This window comes from Pleurodeles waltl, chromosome 6, assembly GCF_031143425.1.
Source record: "Pleurodeles waltl isolate 20211129_DDA chromosome 6, aPleWal1.hap1.20221129, whole genome shotgun sequence".
NCBI lineage: Eukaryota > Metazoa > Chordata > Amphibia > Caudata > Salamandridae > Pleurodeles > Pleurodeles waltl.
Window position 1 is genome coordinate 1,094,489,464 of NC_090445.1, and position 27,908 is coordinate 1,094,517,371.

Consider the following 27,908-nt stretch of genomic DNA (forward strand, 5'->3'; position numbering starts at 1 on the left):
ACTCCAGGATAAGTGGACTGGGCCATTTGAGGTGGTGGAGCGCAAGAGGGCTTGCAGTCTCCAAGGAACCCTTTGAGGGTCCTGCATGTCAACCACCTCAAGCCGCACTTTGAACGGACTGAACTGTCTATTCTCCTTGCGACAGCTGGTGGGGTGGAGGAGGAGAGTGAGCCTCTTCCTGACCTTCTGTCTGCAGGAGAGTAAGATGGGTCTGTAGAGGGAGTTATCCTCTCCCCCTCCCTGACTGAAGAGCAGCAGTTCGCCACGTGTTGTGACAGTTCACCTCACTGTTTTCCCTGATCCCAGGTATCACACACTTGTGCATGCATGATGTGGACAGTGGGGACAGTCCACCCATTAAACAGAAGGTTTACAGGGTGACTGACAGGGTCAGGGCTTGCATTAAGGATGAAGTATCTAAAATGTTAACCCTAGGGGTTATTGAGTACTCCAGCAGTCCTTGGGCCAGCCCAGTGGTATTGGTCCCAAAGGCTGCTACACCTGGTGCCACTCCAGAATTCAGGTTCTGTGTGGATTACCCGGGGCTCAATGCGGTCAGCAAGACTGACGCACACCCCATCTCCCGAGCTGATGAGCTCAAGGACCGGTTGGGAGCTTCCAAGTACCTCAGTACATTTGACTTAACGTCTGGATACTGGCAGATTGCCTTAACTGAGGGGGGCAGGGAGAGGTCAGCATTTTCTACCGCAGATGGACACTTTCAATTTAAAGTGATGCCATTTGAGATGAAGAATGCCCATGCCACCTTTCAGAGGTGGGTCAACCAGGTGTTGGCTAGGCTGGATGAGTTCAGTGCCGCCTACCTGGATGACATTGCTGTGTTTAGTTCCACATGGGAGGAACATCTGAAACACCTCTGGAGAGTGTTAGAGGCCCTGCAGAAGCCAGGCCTCACTATTAAGGCAAGCAAGTGCCAAATAGGGCAGGGTTCTGTGGTGTACTTGGGATACCAGGTAGGGAGTGGCCAAGTGGCACCCCTACAGCCAAAGATTTATACTATTCTGGCTTGGGAGCCTCCCAAGACCCAGGCTGAAGTCAGAGCATTCTTAGGTCTAACAGGATAGTACAGGAGATTTGTCAAGGGATATGGTACCATTGTTACCCCCTTGACTGAGTTGACTTCTTAGAAGCAACCCAGGAAGGTGATCTGGACAGAGGCTTGCCAGACCGCTTTTGATGCCCTGAAGGCTGCCATGTGCACAGCATTTGTGCCGAAAGCACCTGACTACTCCAAGGAGTTTGTTGTGCAAACAGGCTCCTCAGAGCATGGTTTTGGAGCAGTACTCTCACAGCTTAATGAAGAGGGCCTAGATCAGGGTTCTGCAAAGTCAGTCCTGGAGAGCAGGGTCCATGCCAGATTTGTAGCATATACACATTTAGAAAAATGTAGAATTCTGAAACATCTTGTTTCTAAATGTGGATATGCTAAAAATCTGGCATGGACCTGGCTCTCCAGGACCGACTTTGCAGAACCCTGGCCTAGATCAACCTGTACCCTTCATTATCAGGAGGTTACTTCCCAGGGAATGTAGGTGGAGTGCCATAGAACGTGAAGCGTTTGCTGTGGTCTGGGCGCTGAAGAAGCCAAGACCCCACTTGTTTGGGACTTACTTCCGGGTTCAGACTGACCACAGGCCCCTCAGATGGTTAATGCAGATGAGGGGTGAGAATCCAAAACTGTTAAGGTGGTCCATTTCCCTACACGGGATGGACTTTACGGTGGAACCCCGCCCTGGCACAGAACACGCCAATGCTGATGGTCTGTCCAGGTTCTTCCGCCTTAGTGATGAGAACTCTTGTGAGGTTGGGTAGTTGTTGGTGTGTGCTGGACTCTGTTTTTGCCGTTTTTGTTACTCTGGGCACTTTACCACTGCTAACCAGTGCTAAAGTGCAAGTGCCCCTATACAAAATGTGTATGTATTTGGTTCATCCATGATTGGCATATTTGATTTACTGGTAAGTCCCTAGTACAGTGCACTAGAGGTGCCCAGGGCCTGTAAATCAAATGCTACTAGTGGGCCTGCAGCACTGGCTGTGCCACCCACATACGTAGCTCTGTAATCATGTCTCAGACCTGCCACTGCAGTGTCTGTGTGTGCAGTTTTAAACTGTAAAGTCGACTTGGCACGTGTACGCGCTTTCCAGGCCTAAACCTTCCCTTTTCTTACACATAAGGCACCCCTAAGGAAGCCCTAGGTAGCCCCATGGGCAGGGTGCAGTGTATGGTTAAGGTAGGACATATACTAATGTGCTTCATATGTCCTGTCAGTGAAATACTGCTAAATCCGGCTTTCACTGTTGCAAGACCTATCCTTCTCATGGGTTAACATGGTGGCTACCTTTAAATATGATTAAGGTGTAGATTCCCTTTGGGAGCACATAGACATGTGGAGTTTGGGGTCCCTGGGATCACAATTTTAAAATACATCTTTTAGTAAAATTGGTTTTAAGATTTTGTGTTTGAAAATGCCACTTTTAGAAAGTGGGCATTCTCTTGCTTAACCCATTTCTGTGACTCTGCCTGTTTGTGGATTCCCTGTCTGGGTCAGTTTGACAGTTGGGCTGTTTGCACCTCTCTCTAGACAGTGACACACAAAGGGAGCTGGGGTGTAGTCTGCATTTCCTGATGAGCCATCTGTGCTAGGAAAGAGGTGAGGAGTGGTCACTTACACCTGAAAGGGCTGTGTCTGGCCTCACACAATGCAGTCTCCAACTCCCTGGTGTGTGTCTGGGGCCTGGCCTGGGCAAGGACAGATTTCACAAGCAAGAGGGACTTTCCTTTGAAGTAGGCCTACTTCAAATGGCAAAATGGGTATAAGAAGGGCACCCAAAACCACAGACTTTAGATCACTTCTGGACATCAAGAGGAACCTCTGCCTGGAGAAGAGCTGAAGAGCTGAGGAGGAGTGCTTTCCTCCCTGACACTGTGCTTTGTGGAGCCATCCTGCAGTTGCTGCTTCTGCCTGTGGAAGAGGACAAAGACTGGACTTTGTGTTGCCTTCCTTCTTGTGAAGAAATCTCCAAGGGCTTCTCTTTGCCATCTCGTGGAACCTGTTCTGAGACTCCTGCCCAGCCAAATGGTACCCATCCAGTTCCTGGGACCCTGAAAGCAGAACAGGACTGAAAATCCACGCACAGACTGTCATGCGGGGAAACATTTGACGCACCTTCCGAGATGTGGCAGAAATCCACGCTCCACTGGCATCACTGCTGGAAAATCGACTCACGGAGCTGGAAGAACGACACTCACACCCGCTGATGGAGGCTGTTAACGTCGCAACCCACATTGCGCGGCTTTGCTGAGACTGTGTGGCAGGATTTTGATGCAAACCTTGCTGGGCGCGGAAAAACTACGCAATGCCTGCCCGGACCAGAGTGCTGCCCGGATCGACGCATCGCTCCCCTGCAGGGAGGAAAAACAACACACACTGGCCCACCCGGAGAAGGAGAAACGACGAACGAGCTCAGTTAGGGGTGAGAAAGCGACGCACTGCTTACCTTTTTCAACGCCCACTCGCCCGTGCATGTTATTTTGACGCTACCCAGGTACTATTCAACGCTGACAATGTTTTACCTGTTTTCTCAAGGATTTAAGACTCTTTTAGCTTTTTAGTCAATAACTTGACTATTGTATGTTGGATTGTTGTCATTTTGGTCTTGTTTAGATAAATATTTTCTATTTTTCAAAAGCTGTGTTGTGTCATTTTGTAGTATTTTCATTAAGGTACTGTGTGTGTTGGTACAAATACTTTACACCTAGCACTCTGAAGTGAAGCCTACTGCTCGTGCCAAGCTTCCAAAGGGGTAAGCAGGGGTTAGCTGAGGGTGATTCTCTTTTACCCTGACTAGAGTGAGGGTCCTTGCTTGGACAGGGGGTAACCTGACTGCCAACCAAAGACCCCTTTCTAACACTTACATGAAAAAAAAGAAAAGGTTAAGAATAAGTTATGTTTTGGAAAACTGGGGTGCAGATTTAAGAAAAGTGCCCCTTAGTGCCCCCCCCACTGCCACCATGTATGCGCCATATTTAAAATACAGTGCAGCATGACACAGGGTACGGGGCAATAGCGTCATTTGTTTATGACATTGATGTATTCTGTAGGAATAGCACCAACATTTTGGTGCCACTACTGCAGAATACATGGGAGCCCATTATAAATAATGGTGTGCCCCCTTTAAACGCCTGCTCTGAGCAGGCGTTAAAAGTCCTGAAAAAAAATGGAAAAAGGTAATCTCTTACATTTCCTTGCGCCATTTTTTCAGCCCCCCTAATTAGGGAACGCCCCCCTTGCTCACATTATGCCTGGCACAGGCAAATGTGGCAGAAGGGTTTCCAAAGTGGTGAAATGCATGCATTCTTTGTAAATATGGCGCAGGGAAAATGCCACTTTAGCACTGCCTTAGCGTAAAAAAAAAGACGCTGTGGTGGTGCTAAGGTGGTGCTAGGGGCTCTTAAATCTGTCCCTTAATTTCTTCTTTGCATAAAAAAACTAACTACATAGCCAACTTCAGCTACACAAACATTAGAAATTCTAAAGTTATAGTTAGAACGTAACTTGTAATTTATGCACCACTTTCAAATTACAATAAGTCTTATCTATAACTTGCGTTAATAATTTATGCACCACCTTCAAATTACCATGGTTTTCCTACCTATAACGTATCCTTACCCTTTGTTTTAATCATGGGGGTGGATGTGTGTGTGTCTGTCTGTCTGTCTCACCGCACAATACCTCTACCTTATCAAGGCTGCTAATGGTTTTGCAAACACATTGAATAATGAGCCCTGAGTCAGAGATTGACTGACTTATCTCTGCCTATCCTGGGAACACAGGAGGCAGGCATCCAGAGTCCTTGGTTTTATCTTTGTGTTTCGGAAGTATAGGTAAGTGGGTAATTCATCAGTCTCGTTGAATGGATAAAAACATAAGTGTTCATTTAAGGTACAATGAAAATCAGAAATGTTCCAAGTCTAAATGCAGAACAAAATCCACGCTTCAAATGATATACAAAACGGTGCGCAAAAACCTTTGGTGCCTCATATGTGGTGGCCCAGACAGGAAGCCTAAGTCTATTCAAATGTTCCCATTTTCAAAGTTCAAAATCCTCCCTCTTCCCACAAGATGACTGCCATTTTGGAAGAATTGGATTTAGCAACAAGGAAGTAGAAGATAAGAAGTCTATTCGAGTCAACTCAAAACCTTCAGGGTAACTCATCTCCTTGTGCAACTGTGCGCACAGCCACCATCCATGTTAAACACACACATGCACACATACATGCACACATACACGCACACACACACACACACACACACGAACAAATACACAAGCAAAAGATTCATGGGGGATTGGATGCACCGGAAGCCAGGCCGTCCCCAGTGATGCGCAAAAAATGCCTGTATCCCTGAACTAGAATTCTGCTACATTTAACAGTAACTTTGCAGCGCCATGTGAGTAGGCAGTAGCTGAGGTAACTGAGGCTAGTGATACATTTTGGATGTACTTCCTGTTGTTTGTAAAATAGTTTGGTAAAAGAGAGAGCAGCCTTCAGGGGTCTTGCAATTGTTGAGCCATCTGACTGTAAAACGTTGGGGAGGTTATCAAAGAACTACAAGAGCTGGTGGCATAATTTTACAGATCCATGCAGCAGAGAACATCCTGTGCCTATGTATTGTTTTTTTCAAGTCATTATACATGGGGCAGCACTCTTTACTCAAACTGAACCACTCTAAATAATTAATCACAATAGGAATTACAACTTTTCCTAGTATGCTAGTTTCTTAACTGCCTTCTGTTACATTATTTATGTATGATACAGTATTTATGTATATGCACCACATTCTGACATTAGTAATGCTTCACAATTCTAAGCAGATTTAGGCCCGTATTAATACCATTTTAGCGCTGCATTTGCATCATTTTTGTTACGCAAAAGCGGCGCAAACTTACAAAATATAATAAAAAAGTATAAATATGGGCCTTAGTACCTTGTGGTCTTGGTTCTGGGGATTCTATTGCATGCTTGAGTCTGGACTTTTTTTTAAGAATTGTGGAATATAGCAAACAGCATAAGGACATTTGATGTTCACTTTTTGTTAACTAGATGTATATAAGTTTATTGGGTGAGGTGTATTAATCTGGTTCAGAAATTTCCCAGTGGGATTGTGCATGGATTAATTGTAAATTTCAGATGGTATTGTGGGACCCTGACACCCACCTGCTGGCTTATCCACACTGTGTTAGGTGCACATTATCAATTCCATTTCGATGATTTTTGTTGTAAGATGGTGAGTGCTGATGGCATAATTGAATGCTATTTTGGGCCCGTTGATATCCACCTAAATGGTATATCCATACAGTGTTGGGTGCATATAATGTGTTGTGTTGGACATTCATGTGTGTTATTAGTCGGAATTGCAAGGGGGAACACCAGTCTATATGGCATGTTCACTGTTATTTGTACGGGGTTCTGTGTAATGTGTTCCGGCTCTTCCTTTGGTCATCAGCTTTGCAACTGGCGATCCTCAATCACAATGACCCCTTATTTTGTCCTTCTCTTTTGGCCCAGCCATCGAGCCTTTAGTAACAGTGTGATGAGATTAAGGACAGCTGCTGCATGCACACAAACTATTCGGATCCTTATCCAAAATGTTTCTAAACATAGAGATTTTCATTGGTTCTTCTTGATGATGACACATTCACAATACAGGCGAGATTAAGAAATCATTTCCCGGATTTGCAAATGGTAAACATTCTCCCTAACATCTTATAAAGTGGTTTATGGTGGCGTCCACTGCGGTCAGAAGACCAGGAAAATCATGTGGCAGAGCAACTGCAAAGGCATCCAACTCTCAATTCTGAGGTTTATCACTCACCTCAACCACCCACAAAACCACAAGTTTATTCTGCAGAGAGCTGGATGCATTTGGGAGGTTTACATTCCTGGGAGAGAAAGAGCCCGAGCGGCTGTTCTTAATAGAGCATAAAACAGGTCAATCCAGGGTCAGCTGGGGTTGGCTCTGCTAAATCCAGTGCTGAATTCCTTGTGATTTGAAACTTTCAATCTCCATTCTACAAAATGTACTGAACAAGCATTTGTAATACAATAGGTCTTGCATTTGCTTGAGTTAGAGCTATTGGCATTGTAAATTCATAATTGGACTTTTCTAGCCATGTACATTGGTCTTCCCTGCCTCATAATTTAGTATTTTCCTGCTATATAATTCCAGTGGCCCCGAATGTAACTAACACACTTTCATTTACCTACTTCTTCTATCTGCAGCAAAACATGAAAATGTTGCCATTAGCATCTTAATTTAAATTTAAATCTGCCATGCTAATTCCAATAGAATACCACTTTCACCACCCCACCATCAGAGTTGCTGGCTGGCTCCCACAGTTCCCCAAAAAGACACAAGACAGTCACACGGGAGAAATAAACTAGAAGGCTCACCCAAACATATCAAGAGTGTTTAAAAAATCATAGTGTAATAAGGGTGTTAAGTTGGCCTGAATATTGGTCATAATAGAAATTATTAAAACATATACAATTATCATATAAACCGTTATCAGAAATAAGCTTTTGGCTTTAGACTGTAATGCTCAAAACAGCCCCTAGAGAGCACCATAACAATAATATCATTTGTAAGAAACATGGGCCCTGTGCAGCGCCACTTTTCTTGCACCCTTTAGCACCACCCCTTACACACCCATGTGTGGGCCCTTTCTGAGATACAGCACACAATGGGCAAAAATGTTGACGCTAATTCTGCAAAGCCCATTGGTGCCCATTGTAAGCAATAGTGTTCCTCATTTTAATGTCTGCTCTGAGCAGGTGTTAAAAGTGGTTAAAAAAATTACACTTTGCGCTATTTTTTCAGCCCCCATTATAGCGGAACACCCCCTTTGCATACATTATGACTGTTGCAAGCATAATGTAGCGCAAAGGGTTACAAAGTGGCGCAGTGCATGCAGCACGTGCATTGAGCAGCGATTTTGGCATCGTTGTGCCACATTAGTGTTAAACAAATGGCGCTAATTTGGCACAAGGGGGAGCTAGGGGCTCTTGAATCAGTCCCATGGTCATTTAACCATTTTGTTAGCCCCTAGAGAGAATAACCCTGTGAAAAAAAAAGAGAAAGTAATGCAATGTAACCATATATGTAGCCCTTGGAGGGCATTTTTAGAGCTAGCAGACCCACTGAAATGATATGACAAAGAAGGCATTGAAAGCAAAACTTCTCTCACCTGTAAAACAAAAGTTGTAGCCATGGGAAAGCTTAAAAGACACTGACACTAACCCAGTGTGATGACCCGGAGATGATGTAGACAGAGCATTTTGAAGGTGGTCTCATTGTCCTAGGTTCACCACAGGCTGAGTTGTGAGCAAAAATGTTCTGTAAAAGTCATGCCCTGCAAAGCATTATGGGGTGAGTTTTCGTGCCGCAAATATTATAGTATGTTGACTACAATGCTCAGAACAGCCCCTAGAGGACACCATAATAAAAGTAACACTTGGAAGAAACAAGGTCATTTAACCTTACAGTCAGCCCTTAGCGAGCAAAACCACATGAAAGAAATGGGAGAAAGTAATGCAGTGTAACTGTATATTTAGCCCCTAGTGAGCAATGTAAATTACACATTTTTCAGGCTAGCAAGACTATTGCAATGAATTTACAAACAAAATACATAAATCATAACTTCTCTCAGCTGTAAAACAAAATATCCAACCATGAAAAAGCTTCAAAAGATAGTGAATGGCGGTAGGGGTTATTTTGGAGTCCCCACTAACATAGTGGTGTAGATAGAAAGAGCACATATTGGTCAATGTTTTGAAGGTGGTCCCATTGTCCTAGGACCACCACAGGGTGAGGTATAAGCAAAAATGTAAGCAAAAATGTTTTGTAAAAGTAATGCCCTGCAAAGCATTATGGGACAGGTTTCCATGCCACGAATATTTTAATACGTTAATATGACTGTAATGCTTAGGACAGCCCCTAGAGGACACCATAATGAAAATAGCATTTGTAATAAACATGGTCATGTAACTATATAGTTAGCCCCTATAGGGCATAGCCTCACAAAAAATGGCAATAAATAATGCAGTGTTACCATATATTTTGCCCCTAGAGGGCACAGTGCATTACATTTATTCAGGGATAGCAGGCCTATAGCAATGACATTACAAACAAGGCCCTTAAAAGACAAGCTTTTCTCAGCATTTAAACAAAGGTTCCACCTATGAGAGAGCTTAACTGGTATTGAATGGTAGGAGGGGTTATTATTTTGGGGGGCCCACCAACCTAGTGTGGGGAGCCAAAGATTATGTAGATAGAAAGAGCATGTTGTCATGAACGTTTTGGTGGTAGTCCCATTGTCCTATTACCACCACAGGATGGGTTATGAGCAAAAATGTTTGGTAAAAGTAATGCCCTGCAAAGCATTATCGGTCGAGTTTTCCCGAGTGCAATTAATATTGTAGTATCGGCTCTCCCTCTGTACCAAGAGAGACGATTTCACTTTGAGAATTTCTGTTTTCTGTAAAGCATTCACCAATTTCAAGTGTTTTAAGGGGAGAGCCACAAGAAATTACTCTGATTATGTAACTGTGAACAATGTGAACAGCGTTCCAATACCGCTGATTGATTTCACGCTGTTGTGCCTGTTCGTGTTGTGAGCGCCATGGCAGCAGGAAGGGGAGAGACAAAAAAAATAGTTCACCCATGCTGACGTATATCAGCACTCGTGCAATAATTCATGTCACAGGGGCACTCTGCAAAGCGTGACAAAAACAGCCTCAAGGTAGGACAAACATAAAGCATTTACCAATGACATCAAGTGATTTTTGAAAGGCAAGCCCACAAACAACTGAAAGTGATGGGTGTGACATGGGGGTGGTTGGAAGCCCACAATACTTACAACAGGTCAAAGCGGTTGTGCGCTCGATCTAGAAAGGGTAAGTGAGGGTGATTCTCAACAGTGTGTGCTGGCGCCTACACACCAGGCCAGCTGCGATGGGGGTGATCACCTGATTAATTTGATAGAATGTCTTCTTTCTTCACGTCTGACCAAGCTTGAGTGGTCCATGATGGCAACACTGTTATTAAATATTATTTTAAGTAACAAATGTCCTTGAACTGACTGCCCCTGACGAAGCAGATTGTGGCAGCTCCCCAGTTTACCATCATCACGAATTGTCACTGTAACATGTCAAGGTTGTTGAGAATTTACCGTCATTCTGTGTCTGCCTGTTGGTGAATGCAACACCTTTTCTTTTTTTTGAGTGGCCCATATATTTGTTAGTTTTTCATTGTCTCCACCTCATGCTGAAACTGGGTTTTCAGACCGAGATTCTCTAAGATGCCTTTTGTTCTTATTTACATGGAATGAGTGAGGGATCCAACTTTCCTTAAAGGGTATATATACCGGGCCATTCGAATTATACTGCAGCATAGAAACAAAATATGCATCATGTTTAACTAAATTATCTCCCAATGAAAAACCTATTATTACACAAAGAAATGCAAATTATGCAATATAGTATGTAATAATGAACAAATTATGCAACACATTCAGTAGCATATTGTCTAGTTATTATTGGATTGTAAAACTGTTAGTAATGTGATTCCTGTGATATAAATCTACATAGGTTTCTTAAGCAAGAAATCTGTACATGTTCAGCAAATCCTATTCCAAGTGGTAATCACTAATAATTAATAACTGTGTCGCACAGGAAGAGCATTTTAGTAACACTGTCCTTTCTACTTTCCAAAGTCAAATAAATTGTTTAAGATAGAGACAAGTGTGCACATGGCAGAAGTAAAATTACATGTATACAGCTTGTGTAATAAAAAGGTCTGCCCCATTATTATGCAGGAGCGGCTTGCAGTGCTTTTTAAGGGTGGGACAGCTCATGTGGGGGTGGGAATTAAAAAAATCACTTACCTTTATTGCTGCCACCACCACTGCGCTGCTCCTGTGCTGCAGCTGCAGGCACAGGCTCCCAGCCTGCCCTGCAGCCAATCTGAGCGCTGCGTTCATGCTGTTGCCAGCATGACTGCAGCATTTGGATTGGCTGGAGCACCCAGCCAGGGCGCTCCTAGGCAGACTGGGAGCCTGTGCCTGCTCTCTCCAGCCCGGCAACACAGTGCCGGGCAGGAGAGAGCACAGTGTGCATGTGTGTTTGGCCAGCCAAAGACAGCTGGCCAAACATACATGAGCACTGAGGGGAGTGCTGAGCACTCCTGCTCTGTCCCAGTCATAGCCCGTGGCCCGCCCCATTTCTACAAAACGATAATAAACATATATTATTGTTTTATAGTAAAAGGTTTGCAGCTGCTGCTGCTGGCAGGGGGCAACGCTGCTCCGCCATAGCCACGCCTATTATTATGTACATGCCACTAGCATTCTTCTGTTTCTGGTTTACCCTGTGTTCATCATACTTTGGAGCCTCAGGAAGAACGCAGCTGCAACACTGGAAAAAGGCATCTGTAGCCCACCATATGCCTTTATTTACAAAATCTGAACAAAATCTTGCATATTTAAAAGCCTGATTAAAGCGATCAGCAGTTGAAGGTGACTAGTTCATTTTCACAAATGGCTGGCATGGCATGTCAACTGTGTGCAGCAATTCTAATAATAGCTATAATCTGTTAAACTTTGAAACACCTGTTTTTGTGTTTATATCTGGGAACGATGCAGCAGGTGGTGGATTATATATGGTCAGTGTGCCAAATTCTTGTTTACAGGGAAGTCACATAATTCGTTTTTCCAATTGTCCTGATTATACATTAGCTGTGTTAATCGGTTATCACTTGTATGGTGCATAGTCTTATTAGTCTGGGTAGATAGAACTGTCACCTGCCTCGAAGGTCCTTGAGAAACTATTGTGTTATTTTTTAATCACAGACCCACAGAGTTGTTTTGTGGTGGTATCCAGTGGCGGCTCGCGGCGCGCAGAAGGGGTTGGGCGCCACGTGGGGAAGAGGGGATGGGGGGAAGGGATAGGGAAATAAAAATTACATTAAATACAAAAAAACAAAAAACACTTACCTTCTAACCTCCTTCTCACCGCTGTGCTCCGCTCCTCTCCTCTCCTCTGCTGGCTGCAGGCAGGCACAGGCTCCCAGCTTGTCCAGCGGCCAATTCTGATGCTGCTCTGAGCAGTGTCAGGATTGGCTAGGAGCGCCCAGCCAGGACTCCCCCAGGCAGACTGGGAGCCTGAGAGAGGCCTTTGCGCATGTGTGTTTGGCCGGCCTGAACACACATGCGCTCTGAGCACTCCCCCGCACTGCTCGTCACCCCGTGGCTTTTTACTAAAAAAAACGATCATCAACACAGTTTATGATCATTTTTTAGTAAAAGGTTTGCAGCAGCCGCTGCTGGCGGGACGACGACGTTCTTCTGCTCTAATGGAGGAGCTGCCCCTGATGGTATCTATTGTGTGTTTTTGAAGAACAAAATAGATTGTTGAGCTGCATCAAAACAACAGTAACTTTTCTGCCTTGAGATCAATGGCCACAAATGTGGTTGTCTAAAGATACTGAAATTCCTGCCAGGCAGGGACTGGGATCACACAATTGGGTGGGCGTGCTCCACCAACGGAGGTCAAGCAATTGCTTCACTGACCTGGTAGGACGCCCATCAATGGCTTACACGATCTCCTAAACCTTATGTAAGATCCTATTCACCCTTACATTAAAGTGTGTAAATGAGGTGAACTCCTCCTTAATCCATTTTAAGGGAATGACATGTCATGGTGAGTGAGCAAAGGAACTGTAGCAAAAATCATGCAACATTGGGTCACAGCAAACCTACTCTCATTCATTTAATATGGCCTGGACATTATCATGGTATGGATTTCGTAGTAAACTCTTTTCATGGTTGAAACAGTGCACACATGCCAGCCAGCTTCCCAGAACTGCGGTCATGTAATGCAAGTTGCCACCATGGAAATGTTCTGTTACATGGGAAATAATGTTTAGTTTCTATAGTTTACATATAGGGAGGTGAGAGGCTCAGCAGTTCTGCAGATCTGTAAAATGTTGTAGGCTAGGAGAAAGAGGAAATGCACTCCAAGGGGCTGTAGCTGGTTTTAGAAGTAATTGTGATTGGTATTTAATATGGACTTGGATTTTCAAGCATTCACTCACGCAGTAGTTTTAAAAAATAGTTTTTCAGAAGGCCACCCTTTTTCTAAATTGTGCCATTTTTCTTGCAGATCTGTGTGAAACTTCGTTTGGCACCAATTCTCTGCAGCTGTCCAAGAAACATGTGGACAAGATTATCACAGTGCGGTAGGTTATTTGCATATGTTGCAAAAGTTGTTATTTGGCCATTCTGAGCTACTTGGGGCCAGATTTAAGGAAAAGTGGTGCAGCGCGGTACTGTGCCAGAATTGGCAGTGCCACACTGTGTTAGAATTGGCAGCGCCACACTGCGTCTCTTTAGAAACGCAGGGATGTGCCGTATTTGAGTGAATAAGGCACACCCCTGCGTTTTCGCCTGTGCTAAATTTAGCTGCCAGCACCAACATAGGCATCCTTTCACCATCGTGCAAGTATGTCTGCATTGAGTGGTGTCATTGTTTATGTGCAGGAAGGTGTCCCTTCCTGCACATAAACAATCACTAATAGTGCTTTGGCACTTCTGTGTGAGCTGCAAAAAGCAGCACACACAGAAGTGCCAAAGCGTCATTTTCAAATGATTGTTTATGTGCAGGAAGGGACACCTTCCTGCACATAAACAATATTTTCTCGCATTTTACTCTTTTATGCGTGCTGCAGAATGCAGCACGCACAGAAAAAGCAAAAAACGAGGAGGAATAAAAGTATTCCTCCTCGTTGCTCCCTGCTAACGCCATCCCTGGGGGTGGCGTTAGATTTTTGCACTGCCTCAGGTTTACGAAATTTCATAAATCTGAGGCAGCATCAAAATGCAATGGGTGTTGCTGTGACACGCCCACTGCAACACCCATTGCACCCCCCTTCCATGCACAGTGCTGCGTGGCAAAGGGCCGTAATTACAAGGTGGTGTTAAACCACAAAAAGTGGCTTAACGCCACCTTTTAAATACGGCGCAGTGCTTAGCGCCACAGGATGTCACAAAAAGTGAAGCTGCTGTGGTGCTAGGGGCTAGTAAATACGGCCCTTGCATCCTGAAGCACATACGTACAGTAGCATTAGTTTTGCCAACTCCCTTTCCCTGCCCCTCCTCCCATCAGTAGTCAGATACAATGAATGTCGGGAAAGTAGGCAGGAATAAATGAAGGATGGCTAACTGTATGAAAAGTGGGGCGCATCTGTAGCAGATATATGAAGATTTATGCGTGTCCTGTGTTGGCTGCTAAAGTGATTAAGACATCTAGATGGAGGAAAGAACAGACAGCAGGAATGCCTGAGACTCCTGATATGGTAAAGAGCTCATAGGATTATATATGTTCCATTCATATTTTAACACCACTAAAAGCCTCATTGTGTCCAGTGAAGAGAAACTTAGGTCAGTTTAGAAACGTGAGTGCGCAGCAAGTGATCTAAATTCTTCCACCATCCTGGCCTCTGGTGACCTTTTCTCTTGCCCATTTAAGTGACCCTTCTAGTCCTACCCCCGCGGCAAGCTAAACAATAGTATGATGGAGATGGGACTTCAAGTTATCAATAGTACTGAAAATACTACATTGGAAAGGCTTTGAGTGTGTACTTTTTTTGTTTTGTTTTTTGCAGTTCTTTTTTTTGCAGTTTAATATAGCGTGAGCGCGACCTGAAGGTATTGGGGTGCTTTACATGAGAACCAGTTACATTACACAAGGACACTTTCATTTGAGCAAGCACAAGTATTGATTTTCCCAGAAACACCGGCTACTGATCCAATGCCAAGCCTCAAACCTAGATCCCCAGCTGTAAAGTGGGCATCTCCGGCCCTTACGCCCCAGCCTATCTCATGTAATCTCTGTGTTTTCTGTAGCTTTTCTGCCTGTATGAATGGGACGTTCTTCTGTGGCAGTGTCCTGACATTTCTGTCAACAGCAATCAACACATTCCATTCTCTCAGCAGCATCAAACAGCAACTACTGCTTTACCCTACACGGCACTGTGTAAATCCTCTGCAGATTTGTCAGTCTTCAGTATGTGACACAGAATACCAAGGTGTCTAGTTTTCATTTCACCCCATTCCTATTTCTTCCACCACCATACAATTCAGATTATTTGATCTCACTCTTGCATTTTCTTTATCACTCATATGTTCACTCGTGTGTTCTCCCTTTGAAGTTGTTTTTCTATTTTGCTCTCCCTCCTCTTTTCTGTCTCTTGTTCTGGATCAAAGTTTGATGATCCCCAAAAGTGAGCACGGGTACCTACCACCTGCAACCACTGGCATTAATAAAATACTCATGGAAATATGATTCTTGTCAATTATACCACTGATTACCAGTAGAGTGAGGCTCCATTGCTTCTCCATCATTTGTCTACTGGTCGAGTGCTCCTACTCCTTCGATGTGGAGAAAATGAGAGTGTAAACACACATGACTGAAGGACATTCCACCTAAATGTGCAGGTGTTTTCTACAAGAGGAGTTATGTCTGTTCATGGCCTGAGATTATTCTAGTCACTTTTTTATCATGGCCTATTTAATTATCACATCATTGGGTTTTAGAGATTGGTTCATGTGGTTGTGAGAAAGTAGCCTCTTTCTAGCATGTGTACTCCAATTTTTGGTCTGTTTGTCAGTGTGTTTTTACTGTCTCACTGGGATCCTGCTAGCCAGGACCCCATTGCTCATAGTTTAAACCCTATTTGCCAGTGTGTTTTTACTGTCTTACTGGGATCCTGCTAGCCAGGACCCCAGTGCTCATAGTTTGTGGCCTATGTGTGTTGTCAGTATGCTTGGCTGTGTCACTGGAGTTCTGCTAACCAGAACTCCACTGTTTCTGCTCTCTCTGTGTACCAAATTTGTCACTATAGTTTAGTGACTCCTTATTCCAATTCTGATTGGCACACTGGAACCCCCTTATAAGATTGTGGAATTGAACCCCCAATCCAAATCTGGTATTGGGGGGTCAATTCCATACACCCTTGAGGCTCCACCATGGATCCCCAGTACTGCCAAACCAGCTCTCTGAGGTTTCCACTGCAGCCCCAGCTGCTGCCACCTCACAGGAAGGTGTTCTGCCCTCCTGGGGATTGAACAGCTCAGTCCCAGGAAGGCAGAACAATGCATTTCCTTTAGGAGAGGGGTATTACAAACTCTCCCATTGGAAATAGGTGTTACAGGCATGGGAGAGGTATCCTCCCACAGTCTCTGGAGATGAGGGCACAAACAGTGCCCTCCTTGCACAATCCAGTCTACACCAGTTCAGGGACCACCAGTCCCTGCTCTGGCGCGCAACTAGACAAAGGAAAGGGGAGTGACCACTACCCTGTCCATCACCACCCCAGGGGTGGTGCCCAGAGCTCCTCCAGAGTGTCCCTGGCATTAGCCATATTGGATTCCAAGGTGTGGGAAACCTCAAGAGACCTCTGAGTGGCCAGTGCCAGCAGGTGACGTCACAGACCCCTCCTGATAGGTGCATACCTGGGTAGGTAGCCAATCCCCCTTTCAGGGCTATTTAGGGTATCTCCTCTGGGTGTTTCCTCAGATTCGGTTTGCAAGAATCCTCCAGGACTCCTGTGCATCCTCTGCTTCAGCTTCTGACCGATGGATCAACCGCAGACTGCTCCAGGAACCGCTGTAACTGCAACAGAGTATCCAGGAAGACTCCTGACACCTGCAACAGTTTCCAAGGTGGGCATGCTCTGAGGACTGCCTGTCTTCACCCAGCACCAGAAGAACCGAAGGAATCTCCCGTGGAGTGACGGAGTCACTTCCCTGCTTCAGCAGGCACCTCTCTGCGATGACAACTGGTAGTCTGGGACTCCTCTCCTGTCAACAAGTGTAATCCCTGGAACAGTGGTGGACCGAAGTGTCCCAGAATGAACAAAGGTCCAGCTGTCCAAATTTGGTGGAGGTAAGAGCTTGCCTCTCCGTGCAGCAACAGTACCCCTGTGTACACGTCTTCTGCAGCTCCTTAGGCTTCTGTATACTTCTTCCAAAATATATTTGTGCACAGTGTAGTCCAGATCCCCAGCACTCCATCCTGCAATGCATAGCTCTCTGAGTTGTTCTCCGGCGGTGTGGGATCGTCCAGTGTGGTGCTGCAATGACTGCACTTTGCAACTCCTTTGTTCCTGTGTTCTGGGACTCCCGTGGGCACTGCCTGGTCTATGAGGGCTCTCTGAAATGCTGAGAGCCCCCTCTATCTCCTCAGTTCAAGTTGAGACCCCCAGGACCCTCCTGGGTCCAGGCAGCTCCTCTTTGACATAAACCTCGTACTTGCGTGAACCAAGACTTGTTGGTGGAATCCAGCAACGCAAACAGCCTGCATCCAACAACTCGATGTGGGACATCTCTTGCACCAAGCAGGAACCCACAGCTATCTTCTTTGGTATATTTCTGTACTTTTCTTCCAACCGGGGAATCCACTTTTGCACCTTCTTCCAGGTGGGCAGGGGCTCCTGTTCTTCCTGGACTCTTCTTCAACTTCTGGACTTGGTTTCCTCTCTCCACAGGTCTTCAGGTCCAGGAATCCATTGTTGGTTGCTTGCAGTCTTGCTTGGTTCTTGCATAATTCTTCATCACGACTTGTAGTGTGTTCTGAGGAAACTTGCTGTACTTTACTCCTGCTTTCCTGGGCTCTGGGGTGGCGTACTTTACTTATCTTTGGCGTTTCCTTGCACTCCCAGCACCCCTCTACACACTACACTTGCCTAGGGGGGGAATTCGTGGTTTGCATTCCACTATTTTAGTATATGGTTTGTGTTGCCTCTAGGCCTATTGCACTCTATTGTATTGTCTACTGTTTGCACTCTTCTATGACTGTTTACTTACCTGATTTTGGTTATTGGTGTATATATTGTGTATAATACTTACCTCCAGAAGGAGTATTGACTCTAAGATATTTTTGGCCTTGTGTCACTAAAATAAAGTATCTTTATTTTTGGTAACACTGAGTATTGTCTCATTGTGTATGAGTACTGTGTAACTATAGTGGTATTGCAGGAGCTTTGCATGTCTCATAGTTCAGCCTTGGCTGCTCTGCTACAACTACCCCTAGACAACCTAAGCTGCTAGACACTGCCTACATTTCACTAATAAGGGATAACTGGACCTTTTAAAAGTTGTAAGTACCTTAGGTACCCACTACAAACCAGGCCAGCCTCCTAAAGTGGTCTCTTTCCCTATGCGAGGATAAGTGCTCAATGTGAGAGAGTGGGAGGAAGATATGGACCGTGTTGGTTATGCCGCTAGTACGTGTTTAAACCATGACAAGGTGTTACATAGGTGTATGTGAAATGCACATAATTTAGTTTTGCATAAGTGCATGAAATTTCAGGAAATTTCAGAGAAACTGTATTTAATTATGGAAAATGCGAATCCATTCAATAGGCTGTATTATAACGTGGAATTCATCCTTGCCTAAGAGAACAGAACATTGGCCGTTTAGAATACAAGATGCCCATCTCAAGTAAGCATTATGTGAACATTTTGAATCAAGTTATGAGAATTGTGTGTCCAATTCCACTCTCTAACTTTGGGTGCACTTCCAACCTAAGTGAAAATATGTTGGTTTTTTTTGTTTTAAAAATAGCATGAACTGATTTAACCGAATTCCTTAACAGTCTTGTGGTCCACTAAGGTGTAGCTTCTAGGGAACGTCAAACTAGTTACTGTGTTGTTTTGCTAACTTCCGCTGTCATTTTGCCAGCCTGTTTCTTCACTCCGTTTGTTTTGAATGACTGACAGTCTCAATACGATTTTGTTTGTAAAGCTCACTACTCTTCACCCAACGTTGTTTCAACTGAAAATCACTGTTGAGTTTTGGACTTTGGTGGTAGGAGGAGTTGACTTTGCATGCTGGTCTCCAGCTGAAGACTGATGCTCTGGGGTAGAGTTGGTGACTTGTCCACGACAACACAAAGTGCTAGTCTAAACACCAGGGGCTGTATTATAGATAGGGTGCACTGTCTTCTGTACGCACCATGGTGCACCATTAACTAGGTATGATGGGCACAAACAAAGTGTGTCCTTCTACAAATAATGCGCTGATTGCAGGGCAGCCATGAACTCATGCCTGCCATGGGGCAGCACATTAGTGAAAGGTGAACCTGCGGATTGAAGCAGCCACTCCATCTCTCACAAATCAGAAAGCAAACTGGTCTTTTTTACAAAGGGGGCAGAGAACTCTGCATGTCAGTGCAATGAGTGACTGCACTCACCTGCAAGGTTAAGTCTGCAGGTGGGCCCATAGAACCCCATTATTTCTCTTCTTTAAGGGATCACCCTCAGGAGCACACTGACTGAGCACCACCTCTACGTGCAAGCATCTGTGGTCCCTTTTTTAATACCAAAGTGCCTCAGGGTGCAGAACGTGAGTGGGTCTGACTAAAATGTCAACTTGATGCAAGTAATGAAAGGAAGTAAAAAAGGAGTAAAAGAAAGCCCTGCAGCTGGCAGTAGGAGAGGTAAATGGTACTAACTGCTGCTGATGAGGTATTGTTTGAATACTTGTACAATAACAGCCTCTCCTCCTTAGACTTCACACGGAGTCTACACGTGTAACTATTGCGACTCAACCTTGACCATCCTAGTTGAAAATCTCTTACCCAGGTATACTGACCATTCTGACACAGAAAACTGCCTGAAAATCTCACATGCTCCTCTTAGGACTATCTACCCCTGCCCTCTCCTACAGTGTCAGCAATGATTACGCATGGTGTGAATTGTTTCCATACCATAGGAGATCAAAAAACAATCAAGTACCTTAACTCTCTTTTTGGTGGATTACTGCTTCATGTAAACCTAACATCTTTATTTGAGTTGCCAGATGGGAAAACGGCATAAACAAGATAAATGTAGACATTAGGCACGTGTTATTGGCTATGAGAATTATCAAAACTGCCAGGCTAGGAGATTTATTTACTCTCAGGCTTAAATATCCCACAGGATCAGAGTGGATTAATGAAAGGCATGCTGCAAGGGAAGCTCAATCCAAACATTGGTGCAGATGTGCTCCGTAGACATGTCTGATAAAGCAATCTGGGAATGTTTAAGCAGGCAGCAAAATGCCTCTCTGCACTGTTACATCTGGAGGGACTCTGGGTTTATGGTTCAACATGTCAGTGGTCCCTAAAATCTGTTCTTCTAATATTGTATGGTTGTATGACCTGTTTGGGAGGATTCCCTAGATAAGCCCATTAGTTGAGCTCGTCTGTCAGTGTCCTGCTGTACCTCCTCGAATAATTTCAAGGTTTTAAGGGCACACAGTTGTGAGTATGAAAATACAGATTTCAACTGAGAGATGCCTGGATTACATTAAAGATCTCAATTACACTCTCTCTTGCCTTCCTCGTTACATGTATTAATAATGTGGCATTCTTTCTTACAAAACTTCTATAAAGCCTCTGGCTTCAGTTTCCCCTGGACTCAGAGTAATGTAGGCATTACCCTACCCTCTCCTCTTCCTCATTCCATCCATTGGTATTGAGGATCTCCCCAAGCCATAAATCTGAGGGAGGACATGGATGACAAAAAGGAAACAACGTAATAAAAAGTAGATGCAATACCTGTGAATGTACATAGGGACCATACTGGCGACACCAAAGAGAGCAGCCAACAAAGATTGCCAAATCAGCATAATAGTGTCTCACACAAATATGCCACATCAAGCATCCACAAATGTGGAAGGGAGAGCTGCAGGAGCCAGTGAGACACATACAAAAAGAGAATCCTTCCATCTAAAGCCCAGAAATCTGCCACCCTTGATGATGACTGATCTCCAACTAAAGGAGAAAGAGCAGCCCATGCTGCTGCCCAACTTGGGCAAGCTGATACCAAGGACACCAAGAGAAAGAGGCAATAATTGCTGGCAACAAAAATGGTAACAACACTGGCAAAGCTGGAAGTATTAAACGTGGTGTGGGCTTTAAGGGTTTAATACATTTTGGAGGTGTAAGGTGTGCAGGCATGGGGTCAACACCAATTTATACAAAATACCTTTTAACAAAAAGAGCAAATCCGTAAATAGCAGTCATCACTGTAAAAGTGAGTTCGCTGTCTATGTCCTACAATGCCCCTGCAAGTTGATGTATGTGGGTAGCAGTATACATTAGGTGCACAAGAGGATTTTACAACACTTGAGAGTGATTGAGTCAGGAGATAAGTCATACCCAGTGGACAGGCACTTCCAAAAGAGCTATTAGAGTAATGTTGAACAGTTGAAATATTGCACTGTACACATCTTTTTTTTTTAGGATTTTTTAATGCTTTTGGCATTTTAATACTGTAATACAGTACGCCTTGAGCAGAGCTTGGAACCTATAAACAGTATTCCTGTATTGTGTTTGAAGGGAATTCAAAATACAGAGAAGTGTTTTGAAGGATTCCCAAAGGACGTGCCAAGTCTCCATCATTACAGATGAACACATTTCTGAAGCGTTGTTTCTAGCAGTCTAGCAAAGGGATTCTCAGGGAACAGAAAGGCAGCACTCGGCTGGTGCTTACTGTTGAGTTTATCGTGTGGAAAGTATGCCTCTCGGTTTCCATCCTGCTGGTGGATATCTTCAGTGCTAGCTGATTGTGAGATATACCTGGCATGTATCCCCCGCCCATCTAATAAAAATCATGGTTTAGCAAGACCTTGGTGTATGAGCTGGAGAATTCAGTGCAGTCCCTAGTAGGGCGGCCATTTTAGTGAATAGCTGCCCTATCAGAGGTAATACTGTTACATCATTAGGCCCTTATTACAAGTTTACTCTTCATATGCGATCCACAGAAATACTACAGATCTATTTATTTTCATACAGGGATGTTATCTACTGAAAGCAGCCACGATCTCTTTGTGATAATCTGAGAAGAAGGTAGGGCCCAGAATTACTGAATCCCGACCTCCCAGTAGTTCTTCATCTCTAAGAGGATACCTCAGGATCCGGCATACAATCTCCCCCCGGAATCATTAATTCTTAGGAGCGGAAGCTACCAGCAGGATTAGTAGGCCACTTTCAACAAGGGCCACGGTGGGCCAGTATTTTTTGTCTATACAGTATTCACAGCAACATTGGATTTTTTTACTGATTATAAGTTGCATCGATGGTCCAGAATCAGTTTGCGATGAAGTACCTATCATATTATTATTGGAATGATGGAGTTGTGCCAGTGGCGTAACATTAGGCCTTGCAGCCCCTGCAGTGCGGGGTTCCACCGAGCTCCACGGCTACTGCAGCACAGACTGGGTCCATCAGACTTTGGGAGAAAGGCCTAGCAATGGCCATGAAACTGGCAACAGACGTGGAGCAACCTTTCAAAGGAAAGTGAGGCTTTAAATAGTCCCTCACCGGCTTTGTACACCCATGGAGCATCACTGTTCTGCAAAAAAAGTCCTGATAAACCAGTAGACCTCTACCCTATTTAAATAAAGGCAATAGTTGTTAACATTACTGTGACCCACATGCACGGCTAGACTAACCTCTTGGGGATGGGCAGATACTTCACCAAGGAACGTGAAAACATAACCCCTCCTGTTTGAAGAATGGAGGTCACAGGGAGCCCCCACAGCAGAAGCACACGGGACAGGGCACACATTGTACTCGTTTACCTCACACATAAGGTTACCTTCTGGCTTAATGTCGCCAAAAACACTATGCTCCAATGGGGAACTTGGTGACTGCAAACATTTGTTTTCAGAATTCTTCGTTAAATCTGAGTGGACCAGCAATACAACTTCTACAATGCATCAGGTTGTTAAACTAAATCGTGGGTCACCAGAAGTACGGAGCAATGAAGAAACACATCATATGGTAGGCGTGACTAACTATGTGACAAGAAAATGTGCAAACTAATGTTGCACTTTCTGTGGCAGCCTTAATTCGTTAGTTTGTCATTTTAGCACTCATTTATGCTGTCTGGGCAGAAGCTTCACCTCATTACTATCAGTTTAACACCTGAGAACCCTCAAGTGAAATGTGACCAGTTCACTTTTTTCAAAGGGTCTAATACACTATAGCGCCACATGCGGTGATTGCTTTTAGCAAGCTTTGTTTTGTTGAGAAAGAAACCATTTTTTGTTGAAATCAGCAAACTATGTGGGAAGTGTGGTAGTTCATTAATTATGCAGAAAACGCCATGGCTGCAGAATTGCATAATTCCAGGAGTCATCACTAAATCCCAGAAGTATCGTGCTGCGTCCCAACAGTGTGGCATGGTCGCCTCTGTCAGATGGGCTTCTTCTCTTCAAGCTCTCCAAGGGGTGCTGCATGTTCTAGGCTACTGGGTGGCATAGGGTGGCAGGAAGTTTACTTTGGCAAACTGTCTGCTTCATAGGAAGCTTGGTGACGCCCTTGGGTACCCTCCGTGTGCCTAGCCAGGGGCATAACCATCAATGGTGCAGCAGGCGCAGTGGCACCAGGGCCCAGGGGTGCGAGGGATCCCTTTGTAAGCCATCATAGTTATTACCAAACCACAGAACGGGGAGACATTCCCCTTTCTTGCTTTAGGACTTATGGCACCGAGCACTTTGCCTAGGGACATATGTATCTGTTTTCCAGAGCAGTTTCAAGGGTTCAGCTTCTAGACATCAGAGAGAATGTGGTGGTGGTAGGCGGAAAAGAGAGGCCAGACAGTGAATCAAGGCAAAGGAGACTGAGAGAGAGCCTATACAGCAGTAAGAAGGTGGTCGTAGGGGACAGGGAAGATAGCACAGAGTAAAAGGAGTGAAAGCTTCACTGGAAGGGTGCAAAGGCCCCAAGATCACAAGTGCAACAGGAGGACTGAAAGAGATGTAAAGACACCTGGGGAAGATGGTACATGAGAGATCCCAGATCACAGGGTGAGAGGATTGGTGAGAGAATCCCTAAAGAAAACGGAATAAGAGTGATGAGACCCCATAGCAGAAATTAGCTTACGGAGGGGTAGGAGACACTAGACCATTGGGGGCGCAAGGAACTGCCAGTGCTGAAAAGTAAGAGAAATTACTCCAGGGACCCACAAATGGGGACACAGGTTTTTCAGGAAGGAGCAGAGTCACCAGGGGCAGAGGCATGGGCAGCTGTTGAATCATTCTTTTCATTAATGTTTCCAAACTACCCTCAGTGTAATTGGCAACATGCAAAATGTGACAGTAAAGCTTCTACAAAGCACACATTCTTACCTGCATGGAAAGTGTGAGTTAAAGCCTATTCAAAGGCCAAAGACTGGTATATGGGGCTCAAGGAGTTTCTGGAGGGGAGGGTGGAATACCTTTGCCACCTTGCTCACAAAATGGAATGCTGAGGGCACCAAGGAGCGTAACAAAGACCCCTGCGGTGCAGGCCTAAGACTTCAGTGCCCCATCCCTTCAGGGGGGCCCCAATCAGACTAACACCAATCAATATCTGTGAGGTATGGGAAACTCAAGTGTACCTATTTATGTACCGCTGGGCGGCCCCAGCATTTTGCGTTAACCCACTGGCTGGCACTGAGGTAAAAGAGGCTCAGTTGGAGTTGGGAGCTGAAAAGAGAGGGGGTGGACATCTAGAGCTGCAGTTTGATGCCGGTTACTCCCTATCATTTTAGAGTTACCTTGGGCATCTCTCAAAATTATTCTGCGAGACATCCCAGTATCCTTAAGTTCAAGATGGGTTTCAGTGAGTAAGCATCCGTTTCTGAGTAAAATAATTATAGTCTGAAGGATGAGTGATAAGGTAAATAACACTTAAGGTTTACTGTCAGGATTCTAATATTATACGACCATTAAGTATCTGTGTTGTTACTCTTTTGGTAATTGCCTCAGTAGATCTGAGGACTGAAAGGTGTGATATCTAAATTGTGAAGACACACTGTAATCACGGACTTCAGTTCACCAAAATGCCAGGGGTAGCGGAATTGACATAACACAACCTTTGCCCTTAACTTCCACATACACACATTCACAGGCATGCACAGTCTCACATAAACACACTCTCACTTGTAAACATGTACACAGCATACATTCAAAAGCATTTATTTCACTTACTTAAGCTAACAGGGAAAGTCCTATTTCAGATCCATTTTTTAATAAAATAATATTGAAAAATGTAATTTTCTTCACAATTAGTGTAATAGAAACGTCATAGAAAACAAGGAGAATGGGGCCCCAATGGACATCCATAAGGACAAGCTATGGCGAGCAGCTGCTCTATGCCAGGCTTTGATCTTGCCCCCTTGAGGCTAGGGGGTCACAAAGACAGTGGCAGGGTTCCGAATGAGTAGCCAGGGGTCACATGATTGATACAAAAACATCTGCTGTAAACTCCTTGTACCTTGGCCAGTCATCAATCAGTCCTGTCTTTCCCAATTACCATAAAGGTTCTGGAGAGTGTGGTAAAAATTGAGCTGCAGACCAAGTGCAGGCTTGTGGCGCAGGTGGGCCCCAACCCCTTGGTAGGCCAAGACCAATGAATATCTGTGAAACATGGAAGTCTCATGGGCCCCACATCACATTTTACATTGTCAATGAGCTCGCATATGACTGGGTGAATTTTAATTCTGCTTCCAGGCATCATGGTGCATTGAGGCTTCTCTTTTGAATTTTCGAAGTAGTCTGTAGGAAGTCCTTGATTGTAGGGAAGAAGCAATATTGGTTTTATTGAACCTTTCCACCATGCCCGGCACTCTGAACTACTTGAAATTCTGGATAGTTTGGTGAACATGGTAGAGCCTTCCACATCAGCAACCGACTAGTTAGCATCCTTTGACTCTGAAAGATTTGTGTGAGCCTGGAAGGGTTTACTCGAGGCTGGTCTCCTGTCACCTGCAAGTCCCACAGGTTGGTGTTTATTGTCCCACTGTATTCTGTTTGAAACCAATCTCTCACTGAGTTTTGATGATGACAAGACTGTTTTCCCTCAGAAAAAGAATGCATTCAAGTAATCTCAACATTTTTGAGTGATAGCTTGGTGGGTTTGTCACACTATCAATATCTTTTTGGGATTTTTCAGGCTTGGGTTAAAACTAAATGAGTTTAAATAGTGTCAATATGGAGTTAGAACAGCGCTCCTCCAACCCTAAATACATGTCTACTTTATAGAGCTTTCAACATTGGTCAGTTATTGCATCTCACCGTCTGTTCAATCTTTGAGGGCATTTTAGATTCTGATCTTCCAGTGGTGGTCCAGGCCTCCTTCTACTAAGTAAGACTGTTTAAACATGTTTTGTCACAAGATAACCAGCACATTATTGCAGGCACCATTCTTGGTGCCTAATGCCCTTTCTGCAGGCTTCTTCCAACACTTTTGTACCTTTTTCAGATTGTGTCGAATCAAGCTGCGTATATTTACTTAAAGGAGTAGCTTATAACAGTAGACACATGCCATACCATGAATAAATGCAGAGAAGTGATTTCCCCGCCCACAGTGTGCCTATATGATTGCACATACACTCACTTCCAATTAGTCCATTGGCTGATTTATAATGACGTACAGGACTTCTGGAAGAAAGTATATCCGAATGCATGCATGCATGTTTGGATAGTATTGCATTTCAAAAGTGAGCTGTCATGCCTTCCCATCTTTTCATGATGATAATGTTTTGAAAACCGCCATTTTCTTTGCCTCTACTGTTCTCTTCGTTATTCACGTCAGGGAGGAGGATGTTTTGCTTTCCATGCTCCGGCTGCTGGAGTGTGAAAGGGCCACCGTTGATGCTGCAGGCGCCATTGGACTCGCTGCCCTGACTGCTGGGAAGCTGCCAGAACTCAAGGGTAAAAGGTACGGGACTTGAGCCGCTGACGAGGGAACCTCGTGAAAGCTATACATACTCCATTTCATTTGCCAAAGCCACCAGCGGCTTGTGGGAAGACATTTGTGATATGGATGGCAGTGGTTAGGTGTTTATAGAAGTAACTTGTGGCAGTAAAGTTTAAAAACTGTTTATTTGAAAGCAACAGAATATACACCTATCCGCTTCCCTAGGACTTTCCACAAAGCCCTACTGCAATGCTTAAACTGTAGACTCCATCAAGTTACACAAACTGCACACTTACTGTTATACCTTTATTGCATAATTAATAAAAATCGTTGCAGTCAGCAATATACATAAAATGATAAAAATAGAAAGCCAGAAACGACCAAGGGGTTTCTAACTCACACAGAGTAAAAACAACGGTACCTAGCTAAGTTATTGGAATCCCACTTAAATAAGGATGCGTGTTTCATCACAGGGTAATTACATGACCTGTCCTCTCCAAATCTATGTTGTCCATAATGTTCTGCAACTAGGCTGTGCGTGAGAGGAGCATTAAAAAAGTTGTTTAGTCATGACTTTAATAGCTCCCTCAGCTTTCATAGTTCTTAGCGCCTACTTTAAAAGGAGTTCCACTTTTAATATGAATTTTGCTACACATACCATGTGCTGAGGTGTCAGTCCTTTGAGGCAAAATAAGATAGCTTGTCGGTACGATCTGATGCCGTTTGTGATGAACATATTTTTGAGGTACAATTTACGCCAGGGTGACAGTGCAGGGCATATGCATAGAAGGTGTAAGAAGTCTTCCTGATTGTATGCACATAGCCTGCACTTCTCATTTTGTGGGGGTGTGAGCCATTTTGGAACCACGTCCTGTTTGGGGAGTAGACCAAACCTGGCATGCAGCACCTTTATTTTTTTTAATGTATTTAGTGTTTCTCCCAGGTATGGCTGTCCTGTCTGCGCCTTATATGTGTTGATCATCATCCATGAGTGGGAACGTGACCTCAACTTGTCTTTGTCCGTACTCCACGATAGCTGTTTGATTTGCTTGTTTCTTGGTTATTTAAATCATTTATGCGGTAAGGTCTTTTGCCACA

General features: G+C 44.4%; 1 protein-coding gene across 1 annotated transcript in view; it reads left to right on the forward strand.

The window, feature by feature from the left end:
• Positions 1-27,908, forward strand: part of LOC138300599 (L-threonine ammonia-lyase-like) — a 168,845-nt gene that overhangs the window by 110,796 nt on the left and 30,141 nt on the right. Inside the window, exons 8-9 of the mRNA XM_069240192.1 lie at positions 13,241-13,316; positions 26,706-26,831. Coding sequence (XP_069096293.1) covers positions 13,241-13,316; positions 26,706-26,831 — 202 coding nt within the window. The remainder of the gene's footprint in view (positions 1-13,240; positions 13,317-26,705; positions 26,832-27,908) is intronic.